The 26,298-nt window shown below is 40.3% G+C and overlaps 1 protein-coding gene across 7 annotated transcripts in view; it reads left to right on the forward strand.

Annotated features, from left to right (window-relative positions):
- NAV2 (neuron navigator 2) overlaps window positions 1-26,298 on the forward strand; it is a 377,851-nt gene that overhangs the window by 298,726 nt on the left and 52,827 nt on the right. The window contains exon 1 of one of the 7 annotated variants that reach the window (XM_041716458.2): window positions 19,197-19,549. The exons of the other annotated variants lie outside the window; for them this stretch is intronic. Coding sequence (XP_041572392.2) covers window positions 19,452-19,549 — 98 coding nt within the window. The 5' untranslated portion in view covers window positions 19,197-19,451. Of the gene's footprint in view, window positions 1-19,196; window positions 19,550-26,298 lie in introns of those variants that run through there. 7 annotated transcript variants of the gene reach the window in all.

The raw sequence follows: 26,298 nt of genomic DNA on the forward strand, positions 1-26,298 counted from the left end.
TATCACAAACTTGTGGCTGGGACAAAAGACTCTGGATGTGAGCTTGTCAAGTGTAACTTTAATGCTATTAGGGCAGTGTGACCTATATGACCTTTTAAAAATCATCAGTGGTGAAGTGCTTAAAAAACTACTGCTGAGCACAAATAACTTTGACTGCTTCCCTTTTACATTCTATTTGAGGTTGCATGAATTATCTGGCTTTGCATAAAGGCATAGAAAAGTCTTCCCAGCTCCTGATTGTAATGACTTATTGAAGAGTGGATTGTGTTGTCTTGGTGCTTCCAGCAGCTACAGTGTTGATGGACTGTAGGGAAAACAGTAAAAATAGTGCTGGGCTTGCTCTCCAAGAGTGTATCTGTATCCTGATCACATCTGATGGCTACAGCTTGGTTAAAAACCAGCCCACCTTCAGATTAACTCTTAGGCAGATTTGTGACTGAAGCTGCTTCCTGGCAGTCAGCATTTTAGAAGTATTTCCTGCTTTTGGAAAGATCTTTGAATAATCCCAGGAGAAACTGTGAACCCTGGACAGGAGATGGACAGGAAAGAAGAATTGGAAGTGAAGCAGATATGGAGCAGAAAGCCAGAGGACAGACATTCCATGCAGAGCACACATACTTTGCTGTTAATAAGGATGTCATTAAGTGCAGTACAAATGGTAAAAATGATGGCTTTCAAAAACAGCTGAAGAATAGTATTTTGCTGCTATTTTGCATTTTATAAAAACCAGTTAAAGTTCTTTATGTGTCTCAGCTCAGGTAGTAGACAGTATTTCACACTTTTGTCTGCAGTATGATTAAATTCACTAACTGCAATTTAATTTCTTGAATCCTGCTACAGTGATGAGATTGCTAAAAGATGGGCTAGTTGTTGGTGGTTGAGGGAGATTGTTCTATTGCCTTCCTAACCAAGGGGATTTGGATCACACTTCAGAAGGGCTGAAAAGCAAGCTGAAGCAAGTCATCAAGTTGGGGAAATACTGGCCTGTTTTGAAAAGTGGAGAGAGAATCAGCGGAATCTACCTACTTTAGGGAGGAGGTAGATTCCACTGAAAGCAGAATTACAGTCATTATGCTAAGGGATATTGCTTAAGAAGCTGCATCAAATTTACTGTAGACAATGGAAAATAATATAAGGAAAAGAAAAAGAAAATTTTTGTTAAGATATCCTTTATGTAGTTTTATGGTAGGACGAGACAGCTCAAAGTCCTGATTGTGGTCTTAGTTTTTCCTCTTAATTGAGACAGTGAAGCTGAGGTTAAATGAAGGTGTAGCAGAACTACTCCTTCACTCCCCATCCCATCATTGCTGGAGTTCTACTGCTCTAGCAGTGGTAGCACAATACATAAGAAAAAGGGCAAACCAGAGAAAATGGTTCTGGAATAGATATGTATAGACACATAGACTGGATAATCTTAATCTTAAATTGTTAGGAAATTACTGAGTTGTATTTTAGGCTTCAGGTGGAGCCCATTGCTATAATATTATGTAGAAATAGATGTTACTGTTTTGTAATGGCAGTGGAATTCCCAACATCTCCTTCCCCTGCAGCATCTCCCTGCCCTGCAGTGCTCTCTCAGGAGTGTTGGTGTGTTTGTGGAGTTTCCCTGTAAAGGAACTGCAGGGAGATTCCTCTGGTGTTATTGTGTGAAAGAGTTTGCAGAGGAAGGATGTCCCTTCTGTCAGGAGAAGGAATACCTGCATCCACTGAAGTCATCTACAAAGCTCAGGAGGTCTCAGCTGAGAAAGTTGCTGCCACCACACTATTTCCATTCTGCCTGGAAGATTCCATGACATTGGTTCACAGCTCCTTCACTTCCAGAACATCCTAGCAATTGCACTTGGATTAAGTTGCTACAATTAAGATAACTTAAAAGCTCCGCTTTTCCCATTTCTTTTCCTTACTGTGGAACAGTGAAACTTATACTCCTGTGTAAGGATCCTGTGTACTAAATAAGCATAATTTTCTAAAAAATAACTTAAACTCTCCAAGATTTTTTAGGATAATATAGATAAAAAGTGGTTTTGAGTGTTCACTGCTTGCTGTGTCTCTGCTGTGAGTCACTGCAGTTTGTGTATATATGCCCATCTAGAGTTGCTTAACAGCAAAGTCACTAGGATTCATGCCTAGCAGATCATCTGCCCTGTTTGGCCATCTGTTTAGATTTTATCACTAAATTAGAAAAAAATGCTATTGCTTCTAAATATGCAAATTGTACCTTGGTACCTGTAGATATCTATCTCTCTGTCTTGGAAAGATCCCACATTTATCTTGAAAACTGACTCTCAGAAGCAGGGGAAATTCACATTGCAAAGATTCTTTGAAGTTTATGGCCCTGGGATCTGCTTCTTAGAATCACAATACCATATACTTTTATTTTCCAAGGAATCTTTTCACAAGCTGCAATCCAAAGTGGTTTTAGATTTCATAAAGTAATTGCAAAGCTAAGCAATAAATAGTAGCTCAAAACAAAGGCATAGTAGCTATACCAGGGGGCTGAAATGAGCATTACCAAAAGGAAGAAAAGGACACTACATCCGAGCATGGCAAGGTTTGTCAAGGGAAGTAGTGTCCTTGACAGATCTGTATCAGTGGTCTAAAAGATGACAAACTTCTTGTAAAGTTTTCTTCAGGTCTATAAACAAAAAAAAAAAAAAAAAAAAAAAAATCATTATATAACACAAGCTTTGTGTGAATTTGTTCAGTAGACACAGTAACAATGTTTTTCTTTTTCTTCTTACACAATTTTTGGGGACTATACACGTGGTACACTGGAGTAAGTATTCTGGGCAGTTCTTCTGTAGGATTTGGTAGTGTTAATTCTGTTCAGAGAGGCATAATGGAATGGAATAGGTTTGAAAGTTTTGTTTGTTTCCTAGGCTTGGTCTAATTTTACTCACTGCATAGTGGCAGCTAAGTGTGATTCCAGCAACCAACTTAGTGAGGGTGGAAACTGTTGGAAGGCTAGAGAGAGTTTTGAGGAGGGGATGACTTAAGGAAGTAGATAATTTTCCAGCAGAAAATTCTATCCAGGCTCCAAAATACCATGTCATGTGGTAAAAGCAATAGCAGATGGATGATTGACCTGTGGAGGAGTTGAAGGAGTTTTCTGCCTTTTAGTTAATTGACTTTTTGTAAAATTAGAATTGGTTTTCCTTGGGGACAATTCCTTCTCTGTGTCTTCATGGCCACAAAAAAAAAAAAAAAAGCAGATTTTACTGCAATAAGGACATGTGTGCATTCAAGAAGCCAGGAATTATCCTGTTCTTCTCTTACTCAGGTATTCAGGTGTTCTGTAATACCTGTTTTAGTAGCTCCACAGGCTGACAAGGCACTGAGAGCAGTTCTTTGCCTTTTAAAATAATTCTTCATATGAGAAAGTGCCACTTCTTGGTATTCTACCACTCAGTACTAAAACCAACCAACCAAAACACGCTACGACTGCAAGCTCTTTCCTCCAAAGTCATTTACTGGGTAATCTTCAAGTGCTTGGTTATCACTCTAGTTCTAATCCTCTTCAGAATTGCCTGTTTTGATTAGATGTAAACATATGTAAGAGATAGTCTGGACCTAGGCTTTAGGAGCTGCATTTCTTGTTGAAACCTTTCCCCTGGTGTCATGCCCCTCTTGCTTTTCTATCTGTGACTCTCATTCTGCATGCCTTTATATTTTAGGGCATATTTACATCTCTCCTGTAGCATCCGAATAAAATGTTTAGGCCAGCAGCTGCTGTTCACTAAAGCTAAAGGAAGGTGGGAAGTGCCTTCAAGGGAGCAGCTCAAGGTGACTTTCTTTTTGCCCCTGCAAAGTTTGGGCTTCCCTGGAAGGCTGCACTGGGCGTGTGGGCAGGTGAAGGACCTTGCCCTTTACAGAGGTGTTGGCGCTGATTCCGTGAAAACAGGGAAAACTGCCTCATTTAAGCAGCTGAATAATTTACATCTAGGGATGGCAAAAACACAATCCTACAGCACTGGAGCTAGATTTTCCTGAAGACATGCTTCTTTTCATACACCTGCACTCAAAGTATAGAAGTATAAAGTTGATCTCAGTGCTGATTTAGAGGCTCTTCTGAAACCCTCTATTTCTGCTTCCACTGCCAGAGATTAGCACTGTCTTTTCTGTTGTATGAAGTGGCTTTCAAAACACTTTAGACATGTGGGAAATTAAGCTTGTATTCCAAGGGTAAACAAGATTGTAGATACAAAGAGCATTTTGAACTGTACCAGGGTCTTTGTGCTTTGCATGACAAACCGAGGAATGTGAAATGCCTGCTGCCACAGAGCAGACTTGGTTGTTTGGTTTTCCATGTCCAATGGCAAGAGAGTCAACATAGTCTCACGACTGACCTACACCAGTAACCTCCAAGTTTGAGGTTGACTAAATAAAACTAAAACTAATAGCAGACAGCTGTCAGGCTCCCAAAGCAGAGCCCCAGTTTGGGGCTGTTTGAAGAGTGTGGAAGCTCATTGTGGCTGTAAAGCAAATTTCTAGACTGATAATTTTTTTTTTCCAAATTTGTGTTTATTACTAAATGTCTCACTACTGGGAAACCTAAAGGTTCGCCTTTTGATCTTTGTTTGTCTTCGTTGTCTATAATTGTAAATTTCAATATGTATTTGTTTTTCTTCTTGCTATACATCTATGTATTATCTTATGATTATAACAGTACTTTATTAGTATTTGCTTCCATTAATAGAAGTATTAATGTTATCAGCCAGGATCTAAGCTTTCTTTTTAGCAGATGAATGTTTCCTGTAATGGTATTGCTTAGAAAATTATATAGGAATTCTGAGTCCAAATGTGAGATGCATGTCTTTTCCTGTATGCATGTTCTTCTGAGCTTTGCTGGAGTTTTCTTTCTTTCTTTCCTGGTTTCATTCCTTCCTTTTCTTTTTGTCTTGGTTTGAAAAGACAGGTGTCTGCTAAGGAAGGCAGGAGCCTTTTTCTCTTGAAGTGGAAAATTTAAACCTTCTCCCTCCGAATTATTATAATTTTGAAATTAAGGGGCTCTCAGGCAAAGGTATGGGAGTCAGAATAGTAGATCTTTATTAGAATTAAACAAAAATAAGAATAAAAATAAAAATGCAGTAATACAAAACAACACTGACAGAGTCAGAATAGGACCTGACACCCTGTGGGTCAGGGTGGTGGCAGCAGTCCCATTACATGGTGGCTGCAGCGCTCCTGCAGTGCCAGCTGTGATTCTGCTGGAGCAGGGATCCTGTAGAATGGTGGAGTTTTCCTCTGAAGGTCCAGTGGTGGCATAAGTGGGCCTGGTCTTTTTCTGGGAATCCAGTGGAAAAGAAATGCTCCTCTGGGAATGCAGTGGGAAAAAGCTGCTGTGGTGTTCTAAATCTCAGATCCTATCCAGGTAGGAATGTTTGGCTCCTCCCCTGGGTGGAGCATCTCCCCGTGGGATGATGGAATTTTATCAGCCATGCAGGGACACTCAGTGGCCCATGAACAGAAGATATTTTCTGGAGGGAGGATTGGTTGTGGAAGAGATAAAGAAAACTGCCCCTGTTTTTAACAGGCAGCCCAATTAACAGAAGGTAACTGCCCCACATCTAACAGATGGTAATAGAAAACACACCCCCGGCCACATCTTGCACCACAACATAATATTGATCCTTTCCCTTTCCCCTTTCCCCTTTCCTCTTTCCCCTTTCCCCTTTCCCCTTTCCCCTTTCCCCTTTCCCCTTTCCCCTTTCCCCTTTCCCCTTTCCCCTTTCCTCTCCTCTTCCTCCCTCTGTCGTTTATTCCCATTGTTGTCCCCTCCAGTGAAGGGATTTCAGACACTGCAGGTGGGGTGAAGGGTTTCCATCACGGAGGTCCCTCCAAGGAATTAATTATATTCTGGAATACAGATATATCCAGAATATCTGGATGCTTTGCTCCATTGCATATACATGGGAATGAAACTCCTAAATTGAACAGTTATCTTAAATGTCTGAATCTGGATGGTACTACTACCCTGGAATATCCAATAATATCCACATCTGCAGCATAGCAGAAGAAGCTCTGAGGTGTGGTATCCACAACTTTTAGCTCATATTTGAATTTCTCTGTATTTTGCAGTTATCTCCTTCAGCTGTCCTGAATGGCAGCTCCTGTATTTTTAGAAGGTAATGCAGTAAGCAGGGGGTACTTTTGGGTTTACTGATACCAAAGAAAGTCAAAGCATCCCTGACCTGGCGCTTGTGGAAGCAGAAAATGTCATCAGGTAAAAATGAAGGTTCCTTCCCAGTTTCCGTGGCACTTCACAAAGAGGTGCACTCTTTTCCCATTTCTGCCACAGGCCTTATCTGTCACCTGTAGCTGGGTTTTCAAAGAACAGGGAATGTCTCATTTCCCATGTGTGTCCACAGACAGAAGGGCAGAGGATGGAGTGCATTCATTCCACCATGGAATGAATATCTGTGCCCAGTGGAAAGAAATTTCCCCTCTGTGGAGCAGCTGTGCTGCATTTTAAAAGTTGGAGAGTGTAGGGACAGGGATAAAAGAGTATAACTATTTATCTGCTGCCCCAGGATTCTTGGAGCTGCTGCTTAAGTCAGATCATTCTTTGGTGTCATGATAATTTCCCTGGTGTCCAACTAGATATTCCATATTGAGGGTCCATACACTTCTTATCTGTAGATCCTATCCTGCTCCTCTCAATTCCTCAGCGTCCTCACAACATAGGGATTTTTCAGCAGTAGGATAAGGTAACTTTGTGACCTTTTTATGGCAGCTAATAAGATTCACAGTGATGCTGAGACTCCACAGAACAAGCAGGCGCTTTGCTCCTGATCTTTCTGCGTTGAGCTCCAACATCCTGAGGCTTAAACTGCTCAGTGTTACACAGCTCCATGGGGCTTAAAAACACTCTGCTATTGTATAAACAGGAATTAAAGCTTCCACATGATGTTCTTATGTTGCTTAAGTATATGCAGTTTAAGATACATTTGGCCAGGATAAATAATTGCACACTCCACAGTGGAAACACTTGGAGTGACATTGTGCTGCTAACAGCAGTATTATGAGAAGGTGTGTAATTTGGTTTTATTAGTCAAAGTTTTTTTTGGTTTTTTTTTTTTTTTTTATATTCTCATTGTAAATAAAACATCTAATTTTATTAAAACTGCTGCAATTTGAAGGTAATTAATTGGACGTAAGGGGCATTGGAATGAGTGAAACCTGTGTGCACAGGGAGCCTCAGTAACCACCCCTTTGCTAGAGGTTTGTTTATGTGTGTTTCCAGGTATAGATGGTCAATAAGTAGCCAGGGGATAAATGCTAAACATTGGAAGTCTGATTAGTGCCTGAGCGAAGTCCAAGGGCTGAGGTCAGCTCTTTTTAACAATATGTTATTTTTCTGTTGCTCCTTAACTTACAAAGGCTCAGCTCAGCAGCTACTGTGGAGCTACCATGTGCTTTCATCAGCCCCAAGTAATGTTTTAATCTTTTTAATCTAATTCTAACTTTAAAGTTTATGTTTTCTGATTATGTTGTTAGTTTAAGTTAATTTCAGATATAGCAACTAATTCATTCGTTTTGGTTTGAGGGAAATGAGCAAACCACCTTGAGTGTTCAAAAAGGTTTCATTCCCTCTTTCATGTTCATTGTCAAGGTTGATTTATTCTTGTTATGAAACTTGCAGCTAGAAATACTCTTCATAACATGACTTAATGCCTTAAACATTTCTTTGAAACCATTCATGTTATTTGATGCCATCTGATATGCACATGCATAGTTTCATGTTTCATTTGAATTTTTATGCAAAGACTTAATTTTTGTTTCCAGGGATATCTGAAACATAATATTGCATTTGCAGAACTGAAATTGTTCTGAGTGCAGAAGGGATGAGCAGAATATTATCATGAAATGGCTGGAGATGTATTTATAGGCAACTGTGTATCTCTATGGAAAAAAATGAGAGGGAAAAGGAGAAGGAAGAATCACCAACATAAGCTTACGGGAAAGAAATATGAGTATACTGTGCCAGGTCAAGTCCCCAGAGGTTACATTCACCCAGGAAAGCCTTAAATTCCACTTAACCTCTGTTTTGGAACTGTGTGTATCCTCTGTCTACTCCTAGGGAGAGAATTTATTCATTTGTGCTTTGAGAGCATTTCTGAAGCAAAGGACTCATGAGAGGGATCAGGTGGTAGAAAGAAATCTGCATTTACACGTTTCTAATGATTTAAATGTGCATGCAAAGGAAAGACAGAAGTCAGTCTGTGAGATTCATGCTCTTGTTTCTGTTGAAATTCTCTGTTGGCTTCTAACTATAACCACCGAGTCATTTCCTTATTAATAGAGGTTAAAAGCCAAAATGCCATATGGCAACAAGAAGTTGCTTGTTATTCCTTTAGGTCTAAGTGTGCTGGTCATGCCCACCAACACTCAGAGGGCAAAATCAGAGGTGTCTTCCACGCTGTGACTTAAGAGTTTTGGTCCCTTTCTGCTGTTACTTCTGACCAATTCTTGATTTTAGTGACATTCTCATTTCTCACACCATGTTTGTATGGGCTGACTTTACATCAGCTGTAGTGAGTTAAACGTGTGACTGATAAAATAATCACTTTTCTGTGAGTCATACCATATGTTTCCCTCTCTCCAGCACCACAATTCTGCTCATTCTTTTCTGTGAGTTATTTTACCTTTCCTGCATCATCCCCTCTATGCCACCAGTTTGCTTTCCCTTGCAGCCATCCGTCTCTTTCCAAACAATGCCTTGTGCTGTGGGGTGGGCTTTCATCTACCTGTGTCCTCAGCAAATTACTGCCACCCAGCTTTGCCCAGGAAATGTGTTTGAATCTTAAAGCTGCTCCCCACTTTGGGTACCTTCTTCTCTTATTTATTGACATCAGGCTCTGATTTCACCTCCAGTTTTTAACACTGTTAAAAATGAGGGGTTTGCAATATATGGGGATGTGGTTGAATTTATTATGGCAATATGTATGTTATCAAATCATTTAGGAACAAGGGATTATTTTAGAAATTAAAAAATGAGAGCCAAAGGTAACTTATGACTTGGCTAAGCAAGATTGGGTGAGATCATGGGAGACAAATGAAACTTTCTTTGGACATTTTCAGGAATAGTAGTGAACCGTAGCTATAACTTTAGTAGAATGGATTCAAGGCAGACAAGAAGAACAGGGTGATTAGAAGAAAAGCCTCTGTGGACTTACTATCTTATAAACTAATCTCTGAGAACTCTGTTCTTTGTTTCTTTAAAAATCTATTTGACCCATAGCACAATCACACATTAGAGGGAAAGTGGAGGGAATAACCAAGAAGGGGTTTTCCAGATTAATCTTTGTTTATTTCTTTATTAATCTTGAAGGTAAGAAGTTTCTTCAATTTGTTAGGCGTGTCTGTTAAAATGCTAAATATGAGTGTGTGCATTAATCTAACTAGTAATCTGGTTTTTTAACTGGGGCGGAGGGCAGGATACACCTACTGACTTTTGTCCTTTCATCCTGTCCTCCCTTGTTCGGTTCAGTTCATTGAAGTCTCTAAACAAATATATCCAATGACCACTCCTTAATTCTAGAGGAATTCACTGAAACAGAGCTGTGTTTATCAGTCCTAGTTGAAGTCTCTGATAGCAAAGTGAGCCACCATTTCACAGCTCAGCCTTAACCAGATGGCCACACTCTGCCAGTGTTAAAATGGGACAGAGAAACGAGAGGCTGGTTTAGAATTATTTCATTATTGCACATGGATAAAACAGAAAATAAGGGCTTGGGTCCTGGTCTTGGTTTTTTTCCTTACAGAGTAGTGATGCAATGATTAAGGTCAAAATGTACAAAGTTTAGGTGAGGTCTTTGCTGTGCCTGACTGGAGCAAGGATGTCTGTTTTGGCATCTTGTGTTAGGATTGTTTCTGTAAGAATATTTCTCCCTATATCTCCTGCCAAATTATTTGCTGGAAATAATATCAACATAAGATACTGAAAGGTGCTGATTTTACTCTTGACTATTGTGGAGCTATCAGAACAGGAAGTGGGATGGAAAGAATTCAGGTTGAAGTCCTTGAACTCCCACGTCTCCCCCAGCTAATTTAACTATGAAAATTAACAGGGTGTCCAAGGGAGTTGTCTTAGTGTTGTGAAGTCACATTTTTTCATAAGCCAACAGGATATTTAATTTAAAAATTCCAAATTTCTCTAAAGCAGAGATGTTTGCTGTAGCAGTAGCCGAGCTGGCAGTTGGAGAGTTTTAGCTAAAAGCTTGCCAAACTAAAGGTAGTGTGACAGTGCCTTAAAGCCTCTTCTTAACAAAATAAATTTCTAGACATCTCTGGACACTTCTCAGCTGCGTTTGTGCCACCACTGTGGAGTAAAGGTGTCTCTGATAAAGACAGACTGAGAGAGTTGTGGTTGTCCAGCCTGGAGAAGAAAGAGAAGGCTCCAGGGAGACCTGAGAGTCCCTTCAGTGCCTAAAGTGGCTGCAGGAGAGGGACTTTGAACAAGGGCCTGGAGTGTCAGGACAAGGGGGAATGGCTTCACAATGACAGGGTGGGTTTAGAAGGGATATTTGGTAGAAATTCTTTATTGTGCGGGTGGCACAGGCTGTGAATGCTTCATCCCTGGAAGTGCTCAAGGCCAGGCTGGATGGGGCCCTAAGCAACTTGGTCTACAAGAAGGTGGCCCTGCCCATGGCAGTGGGGTTGGGACGAGATGATCTTTGAGGTCCCTTTAAACCCAAGGTGTGGTATGATTCTGTGCTGGTTCCCCGAGTCACAGCCATTTTCAGTGTAGAGCAGTGACCCACCACCTCCAGCAAGCCCAACATTCAGATTTTCCATCTATAAGTTGGTTTTCACTTTTCTCTTTTCCAGTGTTCACATTCTTGGCTTCCCTTCATGTCTTACCCTCCCTGTTCTCCAGGGCCTTCCAGAACCAAATAAGTATTTTGTATTGCAGGACACGTTTTTTCAGGGAAGATCAATACAACTCAATAGGAAAATTGTGTCTTATTTTCTAATGATTCTCGGGAATTGTTCTGTTTTTAACCAATACCAAAGTCAATCCTTAGGTTGGCATGCAGCTTGGAAAATTTCAGTTTGCCAAACATCTCAGTTTTGGCAAAGTGATAAATAATTGAACTCATTCCCCCTGCTAATTAGTTCATTTCTGTAACACAGCCATCTCTGAAGCAGTGGGTGTAGCCTCTGAGAGAGCAAACATGTCCTGAAGCCCAGCAGGGCTGGGGAAGGGATTACTGGGCCAGGAAGAGTTTTGCAAGTTTTTGCTGTCACACAAATGCTGGGGAAAGGTTAAGGAGTCCTGCAAAGGCTTCAGTGGGGCAGGGAATGGAGCAGGGGAGCAGTGCTGGCAGCGGTGACCTAGAGCTCTCAGCATGAAATGATCTAGCAAGCCTTGTTCACCTGCTGAAAAATAGTAAAATTGTGTTTTCCTGTTATGGCTGGGACAATTAAAAGGTTAAATTCTTCTGAAGCGGGATAGGAGGAGTAGGCATGATATTGGGAAAGATTTATGACTTTGCACAGTTGAGCTTTTGTTTTCTCACATTTTATTCCTTAAAAAAAAAAAAAAAAAGGTGGGGGGGGGGGGGGATAGAGAAAGAAGCCTGCTTTAAACTTGTTATCAGTTGGGAATTAGATAATGTGGGTGAAGGGGTGGTTTGGGCTGGCTGCTGTTGGAGAGGCCCCGCAGGGTTTGAACTGCATCAGATGCTTGAGATGCAGCAAATTCAAATTTCATCTCCCAGGACTTCCCCCCCTAAAGAAAGGCACAGGAGAGAAGAATGTGTAAATGGAGAAAGAAAAGATGCTGCCTTTCCGACCGAGGATGTCAGACCCCAGCAGGATGCCTGATCGAGTTGCATCTCAATAAATAATAAGCACTTGTTATGCTAATAGTCGCTATTTCCAATGGCATGATTTGCATACAGATCGTATGCATGTTAATTAATACACAGCTTAGGTCTTAGCGTTTTCATGTGTAAAATGATGCAGCATGGAAATGAATATTGCAAAGTTTTCACGTGCAAATAAATAGCTGATAGAAGGAAGAGCCAGACAGGCCTGAGATAAGCAGGAATACCGGGGGCAATTGTGGAAGAATCCCAGGATTAGTGTCACTTCTGGCTCTGACAACATCTGTCCTTGCACCTGATTGTAAAGAAAATAAAATGAAACAAAAGGTTGCCTGATAATGCCACGAGGCATGATAATAATTAACCCTTTGTTGGTTAATTACTAGGTGGGTGCTTGTGAACATTGCCGCACCTTTTACTGGAGCACAGAATTTAGTAGTTTTATTCTGAGTTGGGGGCAGGGGACGACAAATAGGTGCAACCTGGCTCTTTGGAGAGGTGGGATAATGTGGACAGAGAAAAAATGTTTATCGGGTTATATGGCATTCCAGACTAAATATTTAACATAGTTTATAAGGTATATGAAAGAAATATTTACTTGTTAGGAAACTGTAACAATATGATATAAAAGTTCATTACCAGGTTAATTTGTTCATTTTTCAGGTATCAGATAACGATGTCAGGCATCAGATAATGTGGGCCCTACAAGGAATTTGGAATTAGTTCAGTTTGAAAAGAAAACAGCTGTGTTTTCTGTTACATGCAGTAGCTCCACATGTCAATATTCAGTTGTTATTGCCATCAGTTTTCCCTGTCCTGCTGCAATCTAAACGTGTGCATCTTCTGGTCAGGCAGAGCAAGAGGTTTCGTTGTTATGTTTATGTTTGAAGAGGAGTGTTTTCTCTCTATGGAAGTCATCTTTGAGCAGTGGAACTGGTGGAGTAGTTAAAAAGTTGACTTTCTGTTAAAAGTAAGTCTTCCAGCTGAATTTTTCTCCAGTCAAGAGTGAAGCTGGGTAGCTCTGTGAAATGCAGCTGAAGAACCATTCTCAGGTGATTTTCAGCTACGATTTTATTAGGGCTTAGCTGAGGTCAGAAGTTCACCTGGGCAAGTTGTGATTACCACAGGTGTTTATTAGATGAGGAGTTTCATGGGGGACACACCTCTAATCAGCTGCAATTTTTAAATATTAATTTAAATTTAGCGCCTTATTGTTTATGCTTGGGCTTTTTTGCAGCTTAATTAAGAATTTATATTTTATTTCTAGAGCATTGAGTCCATAAGAGTTGTCAGCATTTTAAACAATACCTGAGAGCTAGGAGAAACTTTTCTCTAAAATAATGCACTGGTTAGAGCTGCTGTCTTGTAGGTAAGTAGTTTGAATCAGTTAATTTTGTGTTAGGAATATTGTAACTCTAAAAAAAACTTCATTTACATAACCAGGCATAAATAACAGTGGCAGGGAGAGGAAATGTCCAAAATTCTATATTTCATTAAAAGTCTACTGTGAATTTGGAAATGGCAAGTTAGTCTATTTGATGGACAGAAACAATAAAAATAAGAAGAAACCCAATTCACGTGAAAAAGCACATCCAAAAGAGTGGAAATACTTTGCAAGGTGACCTGAGGAGGAGTGATGTCTTTTGGCTCAGATACAGTCTTTGGATATCCTAGTGTTGGATGGGTGGAGTAGATCCTTTTGTTTTATAAGAAAAGACACAAATGGACTCTCAAAACTAAAGGAAAATATTTTTTGTTGAAGTTGAGAGTTTGTGTCTTTGTTCTGTGCAGATTGTGCAGTTGAAGTGTTTATATGGTTTCAATGTTTATAGACCCAGTGAGACAGGATTTGCAAACACTACAATGATGCTACCTTGATGTAGCAGTGGTATTTTCATTAGACTAAATGAGTTTACTTTTCTAGTGGGATGTGCAAGCTTAAAAACATCCACAGCAACAATAAACAACTGTAAATTCAGAGACAGCTCTAATTAGGGGAAGGCTGAAGCAATTAAGATGGGTAAACTCTATTGATCATAACTGAACAAGATACATACAGATGACAGCAGTGGTTTTACAGTGGGTGCCCTGACATGGTTAATGACTGCTATTGGTTTAACAATAATGATTTTAGTATTTTATTGGGGGAGTGTGGGTAGGAAGATTAAATCAAGTTTTATAGGGCTTCTCAAAACCATATTACAACCACTTGGAGAGCTGCTTTTTCAGCCAGAAATATCTAATTCTTGGCATATCCTTCTTGGGCCTGAGTGCATCCTCTGACACAGAGCCCTGTACCTGCTGGCCAAAACAGAACCTGTAATTCAAATTTTCTCCCTTTCTGAGCTGTTCTCTACCTCATTGCTCCTAGGTGATGATTTGTACAGCTTCTTTCATATCTGTTTCTGTTCTCCACTCTATCGCTTGCTGACACAGACATGATGTTAGAAAGCTCAGAAAACAAACTGTAAATGAAATATGGACATCTGTCATAGATTCACCCCAAAGCATTTTTTTCAGAGTCCTGAGAAAAAGAATTCATGCCAGCTGCACTATATTTATAATTCCATTTGGTAGGGATCAAACTTAAAATCTTTATGGTTGCAGGAGACTGTTAAGTCTTAAAATGTTGTAGCAGTTCCTGTTACTCTATTCAGCAGCCTAGATTGGAAGAATTACATTTTTTTTTCCTTAGTGAGTGGCATGTGTGTTAAAATCGTGCTTGGCTGTGTTATGTTCTTTGTAAAGAGCACTGATTTTTATAGTTTGGAGAAGGAGATAAAGAAAACTGCATTTAACACAATGGGAATGATACATCATTCTTGTGTTCCACCATATTAACTGCACTTTAAGATCAGATTTTTGTTCATTTTATGGACAAACTGTTCTGTATGACAGAACATCGATAGACTTCTTACTAATGGGCTATTTGTCTTATATCATTTTAGTTGGGTTTATTTCTATCTGGAAATATTAGCCTAGAAATCATAGATGCAAAAGCAAATACATGTGTATATAGTTAATATGCTGATAGTGTTTCTCACTCAAGGAGTTTGAGACTTGGTAATGTGTTTAAATATAGAAACATTTGGATCATCCAAGTATAAGCCCTGGATTCAGCATTCACTTGGAATTCCTCTCAGATAAGAATATGCAAGCTAAATTGCTGTTCAGCATCCCCCAATTTTTATTGGATTTTTCTCCCATTCCCTGCCTTTTTTTCTTTTCAGAAAGTGGCCATTTGTGTTTTTCACTCTGATGTGCTTATTCATTTGAAGTGGGCATAGTGAAAAGTATAACTCACAACCGTGTCAACACGAGTGCTCCGTGGAGGCTACTGGCATTTTTTAAACAATCTTTGAAGTGCATGTTAAAATGTTATAAAGCCATTTTTTATCACTCATCACACACACACAAATAGCCTTTTCTTCTCCAGCAGGCATGCATCTCACCTTGTTGGAGGAAGCTGGGGCTTTCCTTAATGATTGCTCAGTGAAAAGCAGCTCCTTGGAGGGGGATGCTGAGTCTGTCTTGTATTGTGCAATAATTATTAATATTACCCTGTATTTGAGTTTTCTGGTCAAATTCACAGTCTCCTGGGGGTCAGAATGCCTTTTCCCCAGTTCTCTGCATTACAAGACATGCCGATGCAGCAGCACAACACTGATGGTTCCTTTTTGCCTTCTTCTGTGTGATTTAAACAAAATCCCAAAGTGAACACTTCATGTGTTCACTTATAAAAATAAATAAATCCACACAGCACCACCATAATATAATTACCTGCTCTCAGGAAAGCCTGAGGCAACAGAGGGTTCTTCCCATTGAGATTTAAGGATGTGAGGAGTGTTTCAGAGCACATATCCCTGGTCAGTCTGCAAACTCAGTGCCTCTGAAGAATAAGAGGAATTAAAAATGAAGCTTGGTTTTCCAGTCCTACTTTTCTTGTCTTCCAAGCTCCCTTTGGAACCTCACTTAAAATCCACATGGTTGTAGCAGCTGGGGTTTATTTTGTACTATACCTCCTCCTAAGAGTTAATGTTGCTGCCAGTGTTACTCTGATTTTAGGTAGAAATACCTTCCTAGGATTAACAATTACAATGAGTTCAGTAAGTTGGGGCTTCTTTGTGGTTTTTGTCTGATTTTTTAAAATTTACTTTAATGCAAAGGTAATTTGTTTAGGTAGTTAGATATAGTTTTAGCCCTGTAGTGTCATGTGTACAAGTTGTAATGGTGCAGCAGTGCTGCTGTAGTCCTGCTTTTATTTTCTCATGCAGATAATCAATGAAAGTACTCTATTTTTGTTCCATGTGCTCTATTTCAAAGGATAGTATGTTCAAAAGCATGTTTGAGTCTGTTCAGAATATGTTTTGGTGTTATAAATGTTGGTTTGGTTGTTGTTTTTTTTTTTTTAATTCAAATAATCTTAATGTCCTTTAAGAGGAAAGAAATTAAAAAGAAATCTTTAAAAATTGCTGTTGAGATTATTTTAAGACATTGGTTTACCCAGTGGTAGTGGAGTCTCTTCCAGGCAAGATGTGGCAGATGCCTCCTGCCACACATTATCCAGCAGGTTCCCAGGACTGTGAAGTGAGATGTCTTTGCAGCCTATGCTGCTTGTGTTACTTTTATAATTGTTCCAATTATCAAATGCAGACATTTTATAAGGTCCTAACTGACAGATCTCAGCTACTGAGGAACAAAAATTAAAAAGGATTTGATAAATTGCAATAAACCCACAATTTTCAGGCATTTTGGTGTTCTCCAAGGGAATATTTGAAAATGCAGCAAGGTTTGAGCTGCCTTAACATAGAATGCAAACCTATAATTGTGGGTTTAGGCCTTGGCAAATAAAATGGAGCGAGGCATTTCTTTGCTAAGTTTTTGCTTTGCTGCAAGCAGATTTAGTTGAGTTCTGATCAGGATCACAGTTGTGCCTGAGGTTAATGGGAACAGCACACGGGTGTGGGGGGAAGGCAGGAGGGATTGGAGGTGCAGTGATTTTATGATACTGAGTATTAGGACACTTAGCAGCTTTTTCTAAGCAGCTGTTCTTTAGGTAAATTAATACGTGGGGTCTCTTTACTTCTCCCCAACTTTAACTACCATAAAAGAACTTAATGTAAAGCTGTTCACAGCTTATCTCACCCCATTGCTATGTGAAACTTCTCACACAAACGCTTTTGTACACTGCAGCCATAACACACTAATCTTCTGAACTTCCTGACCCATAAAACTGTGATTATTGCTGCATGTAAAATTCATCTGGAAATATCGCTCTGTATTTGGCGTTATGGCTATTACATTGCAAAAATCCCTCCTTTGCAGTGGAGGGACTGCCAGGGAAGGGAAGGACAGTGGGGCTGTAGATAAATGTTAGTGTAGTGCTCTTCCTTAATATTGTGAATTTGGCTTTATTTGGAGCTGGTGAGTCAACAGATGCAATATCCTGATTTTTTTTTTTTTTTTTGCCCTAGATTACATTTTCAGATTTGATTTTTTTTACTTCGAGTGTTTCTGGCTGTTCTTACTTGCCATTAGCAGTGGGTCAGTCACTCATTTCCTATACAACTGCATGGAGAGACAATTGAGAAACATCACTTGTGAGAGGAGGACAGGAAGGGTGTTAGGGATGAAAAGAAAGCTTTGCTTTTTGCAGTTGTGATTCCTTTAAGTACCTGTCATATCTGAGAGTTACTTCTGCTCACTATTCAGCAATTAAAATAAAGAATGAGAAGCAGTTTGCAGGATTCCCTGATAAAGGCTAGCAGTTAAAATGCACCACAGGCAAAAAAGGAGTAATAAAAGTCCATGAGGATATTTTCCCTCTTTTTTTATGGGTAATACATAGCTTTCTTTTTAAAAAGCCATGTGATTCTTGTCTAATCTTCAGCAAAGATAGTGACATCAGCAGCTTTGCATTTGTACATGTTTACATCACAAAGGGTTGGCTGCACTCTAAGGTGCAGATGAACCAAAAAGCACAAGCATCATGTTTCTACCTTTTATTTAATCATCAGACTGACATAATATAGGTAACCATCCAGCTGAAAAAAAAATTAAAAATTTTAAAAATTAAGTGAACAGGGGCCTTTTTAATTTTGAACCACAAACGTTTGTGTTAAATGATGCTTTTCCCAAGCCACTTTTATTATTAGCATTGTTCAAAATTGCAAGTTGTCACATCCACCAGCCTCTAAATTACCCGTGCTCTGTGTTGCCATAGTTGCACAGTAGCCACTAAAATACAGGCTCCAGTGTAAAAAGGCAAGCTCAGACTGCGACTCATTTATTTGAAGGTTTTGGCAGCAGAGTATCTCCACAAAGTCTTTGTTTTATAACCTTTGAATTCTTGCATTTTAACTCTTTCAACCGACATTGCAGTGTTGTGCTAAAAGGTATGTTTTATTTAAGACAAGGGTACTCAAGCTGAGTTAATAAATACATAATGGTGTGGTTGACTTCTCACTATTCTTTCCTGCTCTTGTTTTTGGTTTTGGGCTGAATGATCAATGATTTTCTTGAGGTGAGGCTAAGGCAACAGTGTCATGTCCTGTCCATTTTCCCCATCCCAAAGGCTTCCCACCTCCTTTCCAGAACAGGATCCCTCGCTGGTGATTTTGGTGGCAACAGAAATTTATCCTGGCACTACTTAGCTGGTGTGATATCCCATATTAGGAAAAAAAAAAAAAAACAACAAAACCCACATGTTCATCAGAATGCAGAGATCTTGGAAGAATCCTGTCAGAAAATACTTATATTAGACTAAAATAAGAATTTTGAATGTTAACCACCAGCATTTTTTATCAGCCTTATATTTCTAAATAGCCATCTCTATTTGAAATAAGGGGAAGTGATACGCCCCCTCCCCCCCTCCTTGTTCTACAGTGCTAAATGAAGAAGAGACAAATTAATATTACATATCTTGTCTCAATTTCTTAAGTTCTTAGCTGGAGATACCAGTAGATCAATTGCTATTTTCTTTACCATTCCTATTGTAAATGTTTTTCTATACCACTACTCCCCCAGCAAAAAACAAAAACAAAACAAAACAAAAAATTACCAATATTCCAAATATTTTGCATTAAAACATTTTAGGTATGTATCCTGCTACATTCACATAAAACAATACTTAATTCAGCAGTCACATTGTTGAACCCCTCTATAGAAGCAGAGTGGAAATAAACGCTTTTAGAGGTTGTAGTCTTTAAGCTGAGATCAAACAGTGCCATTTAGTACCCCCAAGCCCGGGGTTGCTGCCATGAGCTTTTCCTTGGTGGGATGTGGTACCTGGTCTGGGGCACCAGCCTGCCTGGCTCTGCCATCAGCTTCCAGCTTTCACACATGACCTAGTCCCAGCACCAAGTCTTGACCTCTCGCTTTTTCAGCACTTCAGAGGTTAATTTTGTTGAGGGATCAGATTTCTTTCCAGGGGAAGTTTCTGATGATCACCTTCTAGCTGGGTTTTACTTTCCAGTGTCTCTCAGAGCTGCTGACTCTCTGTGGAGGGCTCTATTGGAAAACAACCTCGCTGCAAGTTTGTTTTTTTTTTTCCAAGTCTCTTCCTAGACAGTCAAGTTACAGGCTGGTTTATTTAAGGGGGGGGCATTGGATGGTAGCCTAATGAAGGTATCAACCTGCAAAATAAATCTGAGCCCCTTTCCTGGAATTCTTCATGGGCAACAAGGTGGAGAAGTGCTTTGGCTGGGGAATATTGCAAGGTAAGAGATTTTCTGCACTTTTCAAAACATGGGAGTGTGTTGTGTTACACCTTTGAGTAAGGAGGTTTAGCTTTGCAAATACTGGTGGCAGTGGAAACACATTAAATGATGGATAAATCTGAGCAGCTTTCTCCCTGCACTGTTTCTTTTCAATCTCTGTATGCTGCATGACATCAATACATTTTTAATAGATTGCAAATATTTGAATAACATGGTAGAAAGTTTCCTGTGTGAGGATTGACAGCTATTGCTGTGTTTGCTTTTTCTGGCTTCATTTTTTGATTCTGTGAGGTTTATTGATACTCAAAGGTTGCAATCTAGCTGGCTATCTTTCCACTAATGTTGCAGGCTTTTAGCCTCAGAAGACTATGGGGCTTTGTTATATTTTAGTGCTGTAAGTCTGGTTTCTGTGCAAAGGAGGAACCTCTGTGGGAATGAGCTCACCCTGCAAGGAAACAAAGGCGTGTGTGAGTCTGTTTCAGGCCAGATCCCAGCCCAGAGTGCACTTGCTTTTTAGTACATAATATCCAGTTCTTATTCTCACTCCTGTGCAAATTTCTGGTGGCTTCCTGATTTGTCTGAGTAAGGTTGTAAGATCCCTTTCCTTTTTGTAGTTCCTTCCAAATAAGCCTAATCTTAAATGCTCACATGAACCAGGACTTACTGATCCCATCTTGAATGTTGCAGTTCTGCTAGGACAAAAAACTGCTTTCAGGGTTGGTAGTAGCTGACATCTTCCCAGCAGCAAAAAATACAACATTTTACTTGATTATGTGTCTGTTTATTCTGTAAATCACTGGTAGGATAACAACTGTTGTTTTTAAGTGGTTTGGCTTCTTGAGTGATAGTGCTCTGCCCTGTGATCAAATTAACACATTTTTATTGCCAAGTTCAGCTTTTATTTTAGGACATATTTCAGCAGTCCGTCATGCGTTCAGAAAGACAATTTCTGTTGTGTTTCTCCTTTTTTTTTCTGATGGGAGAACCGTGTGCATTATCTTTGTCTCCGTGTGCTCAGCTACAGCTGATGCTGCTGTGAGACAGGAGCAGTTCTCATGTGTGAAATCACTTGTGCTGTGCACAGGTTTTGGCCTGGATCAATTTGTGCAGAAGCTTTGCAGCGTCTTCTGAGTAGGGAAAAGCAGAATTGCTTTGAGTCTTCAGGCATATATGAAGGTATCAACCTGCAAATAAATCTGAGCCCCTTGCCTGGGGTTCTTCTTGTCTTCAGTTTGTGCCTGTGTGTTTCTTGCTCGGAGTTAAGTCTGCAGATCTGAAATATTTGGTGTCAGTGGTGGAGATGCAGTGTTAGGATGGATTAGAAGAAGATGGGGAGCAAAGGAGCCATATTCTACCTGCCAGCTGCAGCTTTGGCTCTGGGGTGTTCAGTATCCACCTCATCCTGGCTGAGGATGTCCCATGGCCCCACCTGGCCACTTGTTCTGGGGCTGTGAGTGGCTGAGTGACCCTGATGAAGAGGCAGATGGCCACAGGGCAGGTGGGCCCAGCTCCTTGAGTCTTTCAAAAGCACACTCAGCAGCAGAAAATGTAAATGCATCCTGCATAGCTTTGTTTCCATACTGCCCTTCATTCCTTTCCTTCCATGTTTTTGTTACATCATTCCTGTAAGAATTTAGCTAATCTATTCTTTTTCTTCTCGGTGTTTAACCCTGTTTTTATGGTGTTTTGGAGCCTCTGCCAGGTGCCAGTAACTGCTGGTTTGCTGCTGAGCTCTCACCAGCTCAGCCCAGTGCTGGAGGAGCTGGAGGTGGGTGTCAGAAGCTGTCACTGTGTTCAGTGGATGTTCCCCCTTCTTTAAGGCTTGAATTGTGTCTTTGTACAAGGAGGGGATGTGATCCAGAGTATCTGCTTTGGGGGAGAAGTAAGTAAGTAGTAAGAAAGAAGTACTGGTAAGGGTAAGGAAGGGTAAGGAAGGTGCACAATCAAGTCTTTGGTTTTCACAGTTCTCTATCCCCTGGGCAAGCCAGGTTCTCTGCCCACCTGGAGTGAGGAGGTGTTTGGGCTGGGGCCTTGCTGAGAGGGAGTTGGAGGCATATTGCAGTGGTGACCTACACCCAGATCTTTGCCAGGGGTCTCCTCCCCATTCCCTCATCCCCTCATCCCAGGGGGACTGGGATCCACAGTCATTTGGGCTTGACCTCTGGATTTGTTCAGTCCTTTGCTGTCACATGGACACTTTACAGGGATTTCTTTTCTGGAAGGCACCCGAGGCTTTGTATGTAAACAAGGATTTCTGACTTTGATTAGAAGACTTTTCTCAGCACTTCTTACTGTCATGGAAACAAAGGCAGAACAAACAAAGCACATTTTTCTAACGTGATGACTGAGATTTAACGTTGACCTTATTGTGATATGAAGATTCTGATTTTTTTTCCAGCTTTCTCTGGAGCTGTTGTAGTGACACAGGCATGACCAGGGATGAGCATCACTCCCGTGGCTTCCAAAGCAGGGAGGTGAGAGTGCAGCTGGCCAAGGGGTGCTCTGTGCACCCAGCGTAGAGCTGGTCTGTAAACAGCTTTATAAACACAGTCAGACAGAATAGTAGCTGGAAAAATATGGTTTGTGTGTTGTGAGTGCAAGAAAAAGGGGCTGGCAGCCTGCTGTAGTATTGTACACTGAATTTTGCAGACTTAGCTGGGAGTTCCTTCAGCACCTGGGTCACATGCAGTGCCTTGCTTTTCTCCCCTTCCCCGAGGCTGTGGAGGTACCAGAGGAGCCCTGGTTGTGAACAATGGCCAAAAAAACAAGTTCCACCAGTCAGTTTTGCAGCTGAATGCAGCTGTGCTGGCTGCTGACCCCCACAGTCCTGACTGAAGGGACGGGGTGCAAAGGTGGAGGTGAAGAAGGGACCTTTGGAATTTCAGCTTCTGAGCAGGATGTGATGGGTTTTGGTGGAAAGGCAAATCAGTTCATGACAGTTTAGGGTGTTCTAACTCCTTGAGATGAGGTGGATTTTTAAGAGGTCCTTTGTGTACATGCTCAGCTGTGTTCAGATTGGTCAATCGCTTGGTCAAACTCCTGCTTATATTTTAAGGGACAAAATAAAATCCAGTGTTATTTTTGTAAGGTTATTAGCACTGATATAAGAAGATTAAATGAAAAGAGCTTTTGCAGTTTTTTAGCTTCTCCAGATCTTTTCTTACTCAAATTTTTCAACACTGAATCATTTTGTTCTGTGAGTTATTCCCTTTACAAATAGGTATTTTAAATGTAAATCCTGAAACCTTATCTTGGAAGAATTCTAAATAGAGCTTGACAGAGAGCTGCAGTTCAGCTTGCTGGCAGTAACCCCAATAGTCACTAAACATGAAAATGTCTGAGTAGCTTACAGCACACTTCCAGCACTTCAACTCTGCACCAAAAAAATGTCTTTTAAAGTGTTAGATTCTGCTCCAGAAAGAACAACTGGAAAGGCTCTGTATTCATTTTTCCTGGTTTACTTTTCTTGGTCTGACTTTACTAAGTGTTTCAAGGTAACAGTCCTGTCCCTGGGCTCCTCTTTTGGTGAGAAACAAAGTGGTTTATGTTAAAATACCTATAGTGAGATGTAAGAAGAGAGTAACTGGAGACATGGGGGAGGAGGGTGATTAATAGCAGTGTAAAATACATTCATTAAATTAACTTCTCTTGAGTTAGGTTTCCATCCATTCTTTTGCAAATGGTTTCAGTTTCAGAACAGTTTGAAAGGAAAACTGTGCATGGGTCTGTGTGTGCTTTCTGGGTTTCTGGCCCAGTTCTCCCTACTGTAGGAAATCCCAGGAGAAAACAGTGGAAGCTGTGCTATTTACTGTCTCGTGTTCTAGCACATTTAATTTTTCCTTTTAAATCTTTGAAGATGCTGTGAAGTTTCAATCATTTTGTACCTTGATCTTTTTTATTGTTGTTGTTGTTGTTCACCTATCAGCTCACAAATAGTTAAATTTTTAAATAGAAGAGGATAACTGCCATGTTTCCACTTGAAATGTTGTAGAGCCCCAAGGCCCTTTCTTGGACAAATGTATTTTTCAGCGGCTCATTGTAATTTTGGTTTTGAGTGAAGATCCAACAAAATTAAAATCCACACCCATCTGTAGAGAAAGGTGCATTTTCAGCCTTCCACAATAGCTTTATTTAGAAGGATTTTAATGGCTCCTTTGCAAAGGGGAAAGATTTCTGCAGTGAGAGGGGCTGTCCTGAAGATCACAGAATGACTTTTTGTGCTATCCAAGTTGACAAAAGAGAGCCAATTCTGTGGATGATGATTATGCAAGATGGAAAAGTGCTGATAGACTGTGGAAAAATACAAGTCTGAGCCTAACTTTGCAAACCTGTTTGAAAAAGCAGCTTTGAGCAGTTGATCTGGTGCTGCACGTGGGTGATGTGTATTAGCAGTGCTGCATTTGGGTGAGCAGAGTGAGGTGGGGAGGCAGAGGAAGGTGCTTGGGGTGCTTGGTTTCATGCAGAGCAGGAGGCAGCATCGTGGGAGTTTTTAAGTGGTGGTAGGGGTGGGTTTCAAGTGGGTGGATATTTAATTTTCATATGTTATACGCTTTTTAAATTACTTTTTTTTTTTTTAATTTGCAATTTTAAGTAATCAAAGTAAAGTTTCAGGTGATTGATCAAATAAAGAAAGGAAAACCCAAACATTTCAACTTCAGGTTATGGTTGAGTAGACTTTTGCTGACATCAGAAATTATTAATTGCAGCAGCCAAATTGCAAAGATGCTATCTGGGCTCTGGGAGCCAAGAACACCATAATTAAAGCTGTTAGATGCCCCATTCTGCTTCCTCACTTTTGACTTTAACCATCAAGGCGCTGGATCCAGGTAAAAATGAGCTGATTTACGTGGAGGGCTTGGGGTGGTTTCAAGGGCAGCGTGAAACAAATGCCTGAGTTTGGTGCCTGGTCCTGGCCCCTGGAGGAGCCACAGCCTGCAAATGTGTGGGTTCCCTGCATTACTTTGGAGCTGTGGATGTTGGGTGCTCATGCAGTGGCTTGTTTACAGAGTTTAGTGCATTTAGAGTGTTTAGTTTACAGAATTCAGTGAAGTCTACCAGCCCTCTCTAGTGCTGTTTCAAAGGGCAGCATCAGTAATGGTTTATGTAGGTTTACAAAATTCTTTTCAGTTTCTTAAGGTGTTTTCATGTTTTCTTACATGCTGTTTGTTTTTTTCTAGCTAGAGACTGAGCTGAAGTGATATTTATTAACTAAAGCTAAAGCTATCTGGGCTTAGACAGTGGGTTTACACATCCTACCTTGTCAGAACAGCCTGGGCACCAGTGTCACCCACGAGAGCTGTGCTGCTTAGCTTGTGGCACCCAAAATCTTTCCAGACATCTATCTTCAGACCTCAAAGAACAGCTAATCTTTTTAAATTTAGCAACAGATTAGTAAGCTTGAAAATACAGGGTTGGAATAATTCATAGTTTCCAGCAGAACATACAGGACCTAAAGGCCAGGATACACAGGAGGGGAAGCCACAACCATCAATGTATTCAGGTGCATGTTCCTACCTTTGTCCTCAGGCACATGTCCCAGTTCAGAAGGGCACTCAAATATTTTCATAATGCCTTGGATTGCCCAACTGCAGCCAACAGGACTGGCTGATGCTAGAAAAACTACTTATGATTAACATTAAACACATTCTTTAGGTGCTGATTAACTGGGGCCTATGGTAGTTTTAAGAATTGTGAGTGCTCAAAAATGAAATGTCTCAGTTTCTATACACTGAGGATGGGACTAGGAGCCACTCAGAGGAAAATCACTGTATTTAATATTTATTTTCTGCCCACTGCCATATCTCCATAAGAAGGAAATGAAACTATTAAACACAGAAGGCATTGGCGTTGGTGATATTATTACTGTTGTGATTGTTATTTTATTATAGGTTCAGAAATAAAAAAGTTTGTTGCTACACAAAACTTTGGAAAACAAGAAGCATATTTTTTATTTAGTGATTTTATTAACTATTTTGGTACCTTTATTTGTAGACTTACCTAGGAATTGTAATTGCTTTATGTGGTAGGTTTGGAAAGAGAAATAAATATCAGTTATAGGACCTGTTTTCAGAACTGAAATTTTGAAGTAATATGGCTTTCAATATTTTGCCTCACAAGGCAAAATGTTAATTTTTAAAAATTTAATTGCCTACTCTAAATAAGAAAGTACTTCAAAGAAGTCTTTCAATCCTTATCCAGATTTTCAATTCCCCCCGTAACATTTCTTGGCATGGGCAGCACATCCTTCATTCAGTTATGCTGGAAAACATTTTTCAAAACAACAAATAAAACTGGTGTGTCAAATCTGCCTGCCTGGCTTTCTCACATTGTGAATTTTATTTTAACATGGATTTCTATTTTGTATTGCACCTTTTATCCAGGCGAAGGCAAATCTGGGGAAAAAATATCTCTTTCCTTTGAATTGTAGCATCTGCAATGCTGTAGACCGACACAGCATTGCTTTTTAGTCACGAGAGCTGGAGTGTCTGCAGGTTTATCAAATCCCCTTGGGAAAATCTTCTTGGAAATCCTGTAACTGGGACACCTCTGAGTCAGCCAGTGCTGACTGGAGGGAATTCTCACCAGCTGGAGAAAGCCAGATGAAGGGTGACTCCCGGGCTCCATCAGAGAGGGTCTGTGGCAGGGGTGTCCTGGTGTGTCCCTGTCCCTCCCCATCCCTGTTCCAGCAGGGCAGTGTGGCTGAGCACCCCAAATTTCCTCTGCTGGCTTGCTGGAGCTGTTGCTCTGAG

This window comes from Taeniopygia guttata, chromosome 5, assembly GCF_048771995.1.
Source record: "Taeniopygia guttata chromosome 5, bTaeGut7.mat, whole genome shotgun sequence".
NCBI classification, from domain to species: domain Eukaryota; kingdom Metazoa; phylum Chordata; class Aves; order Passeriformes; family Estrildidae; genus Taeniopygia; species Taeniopygia guttata.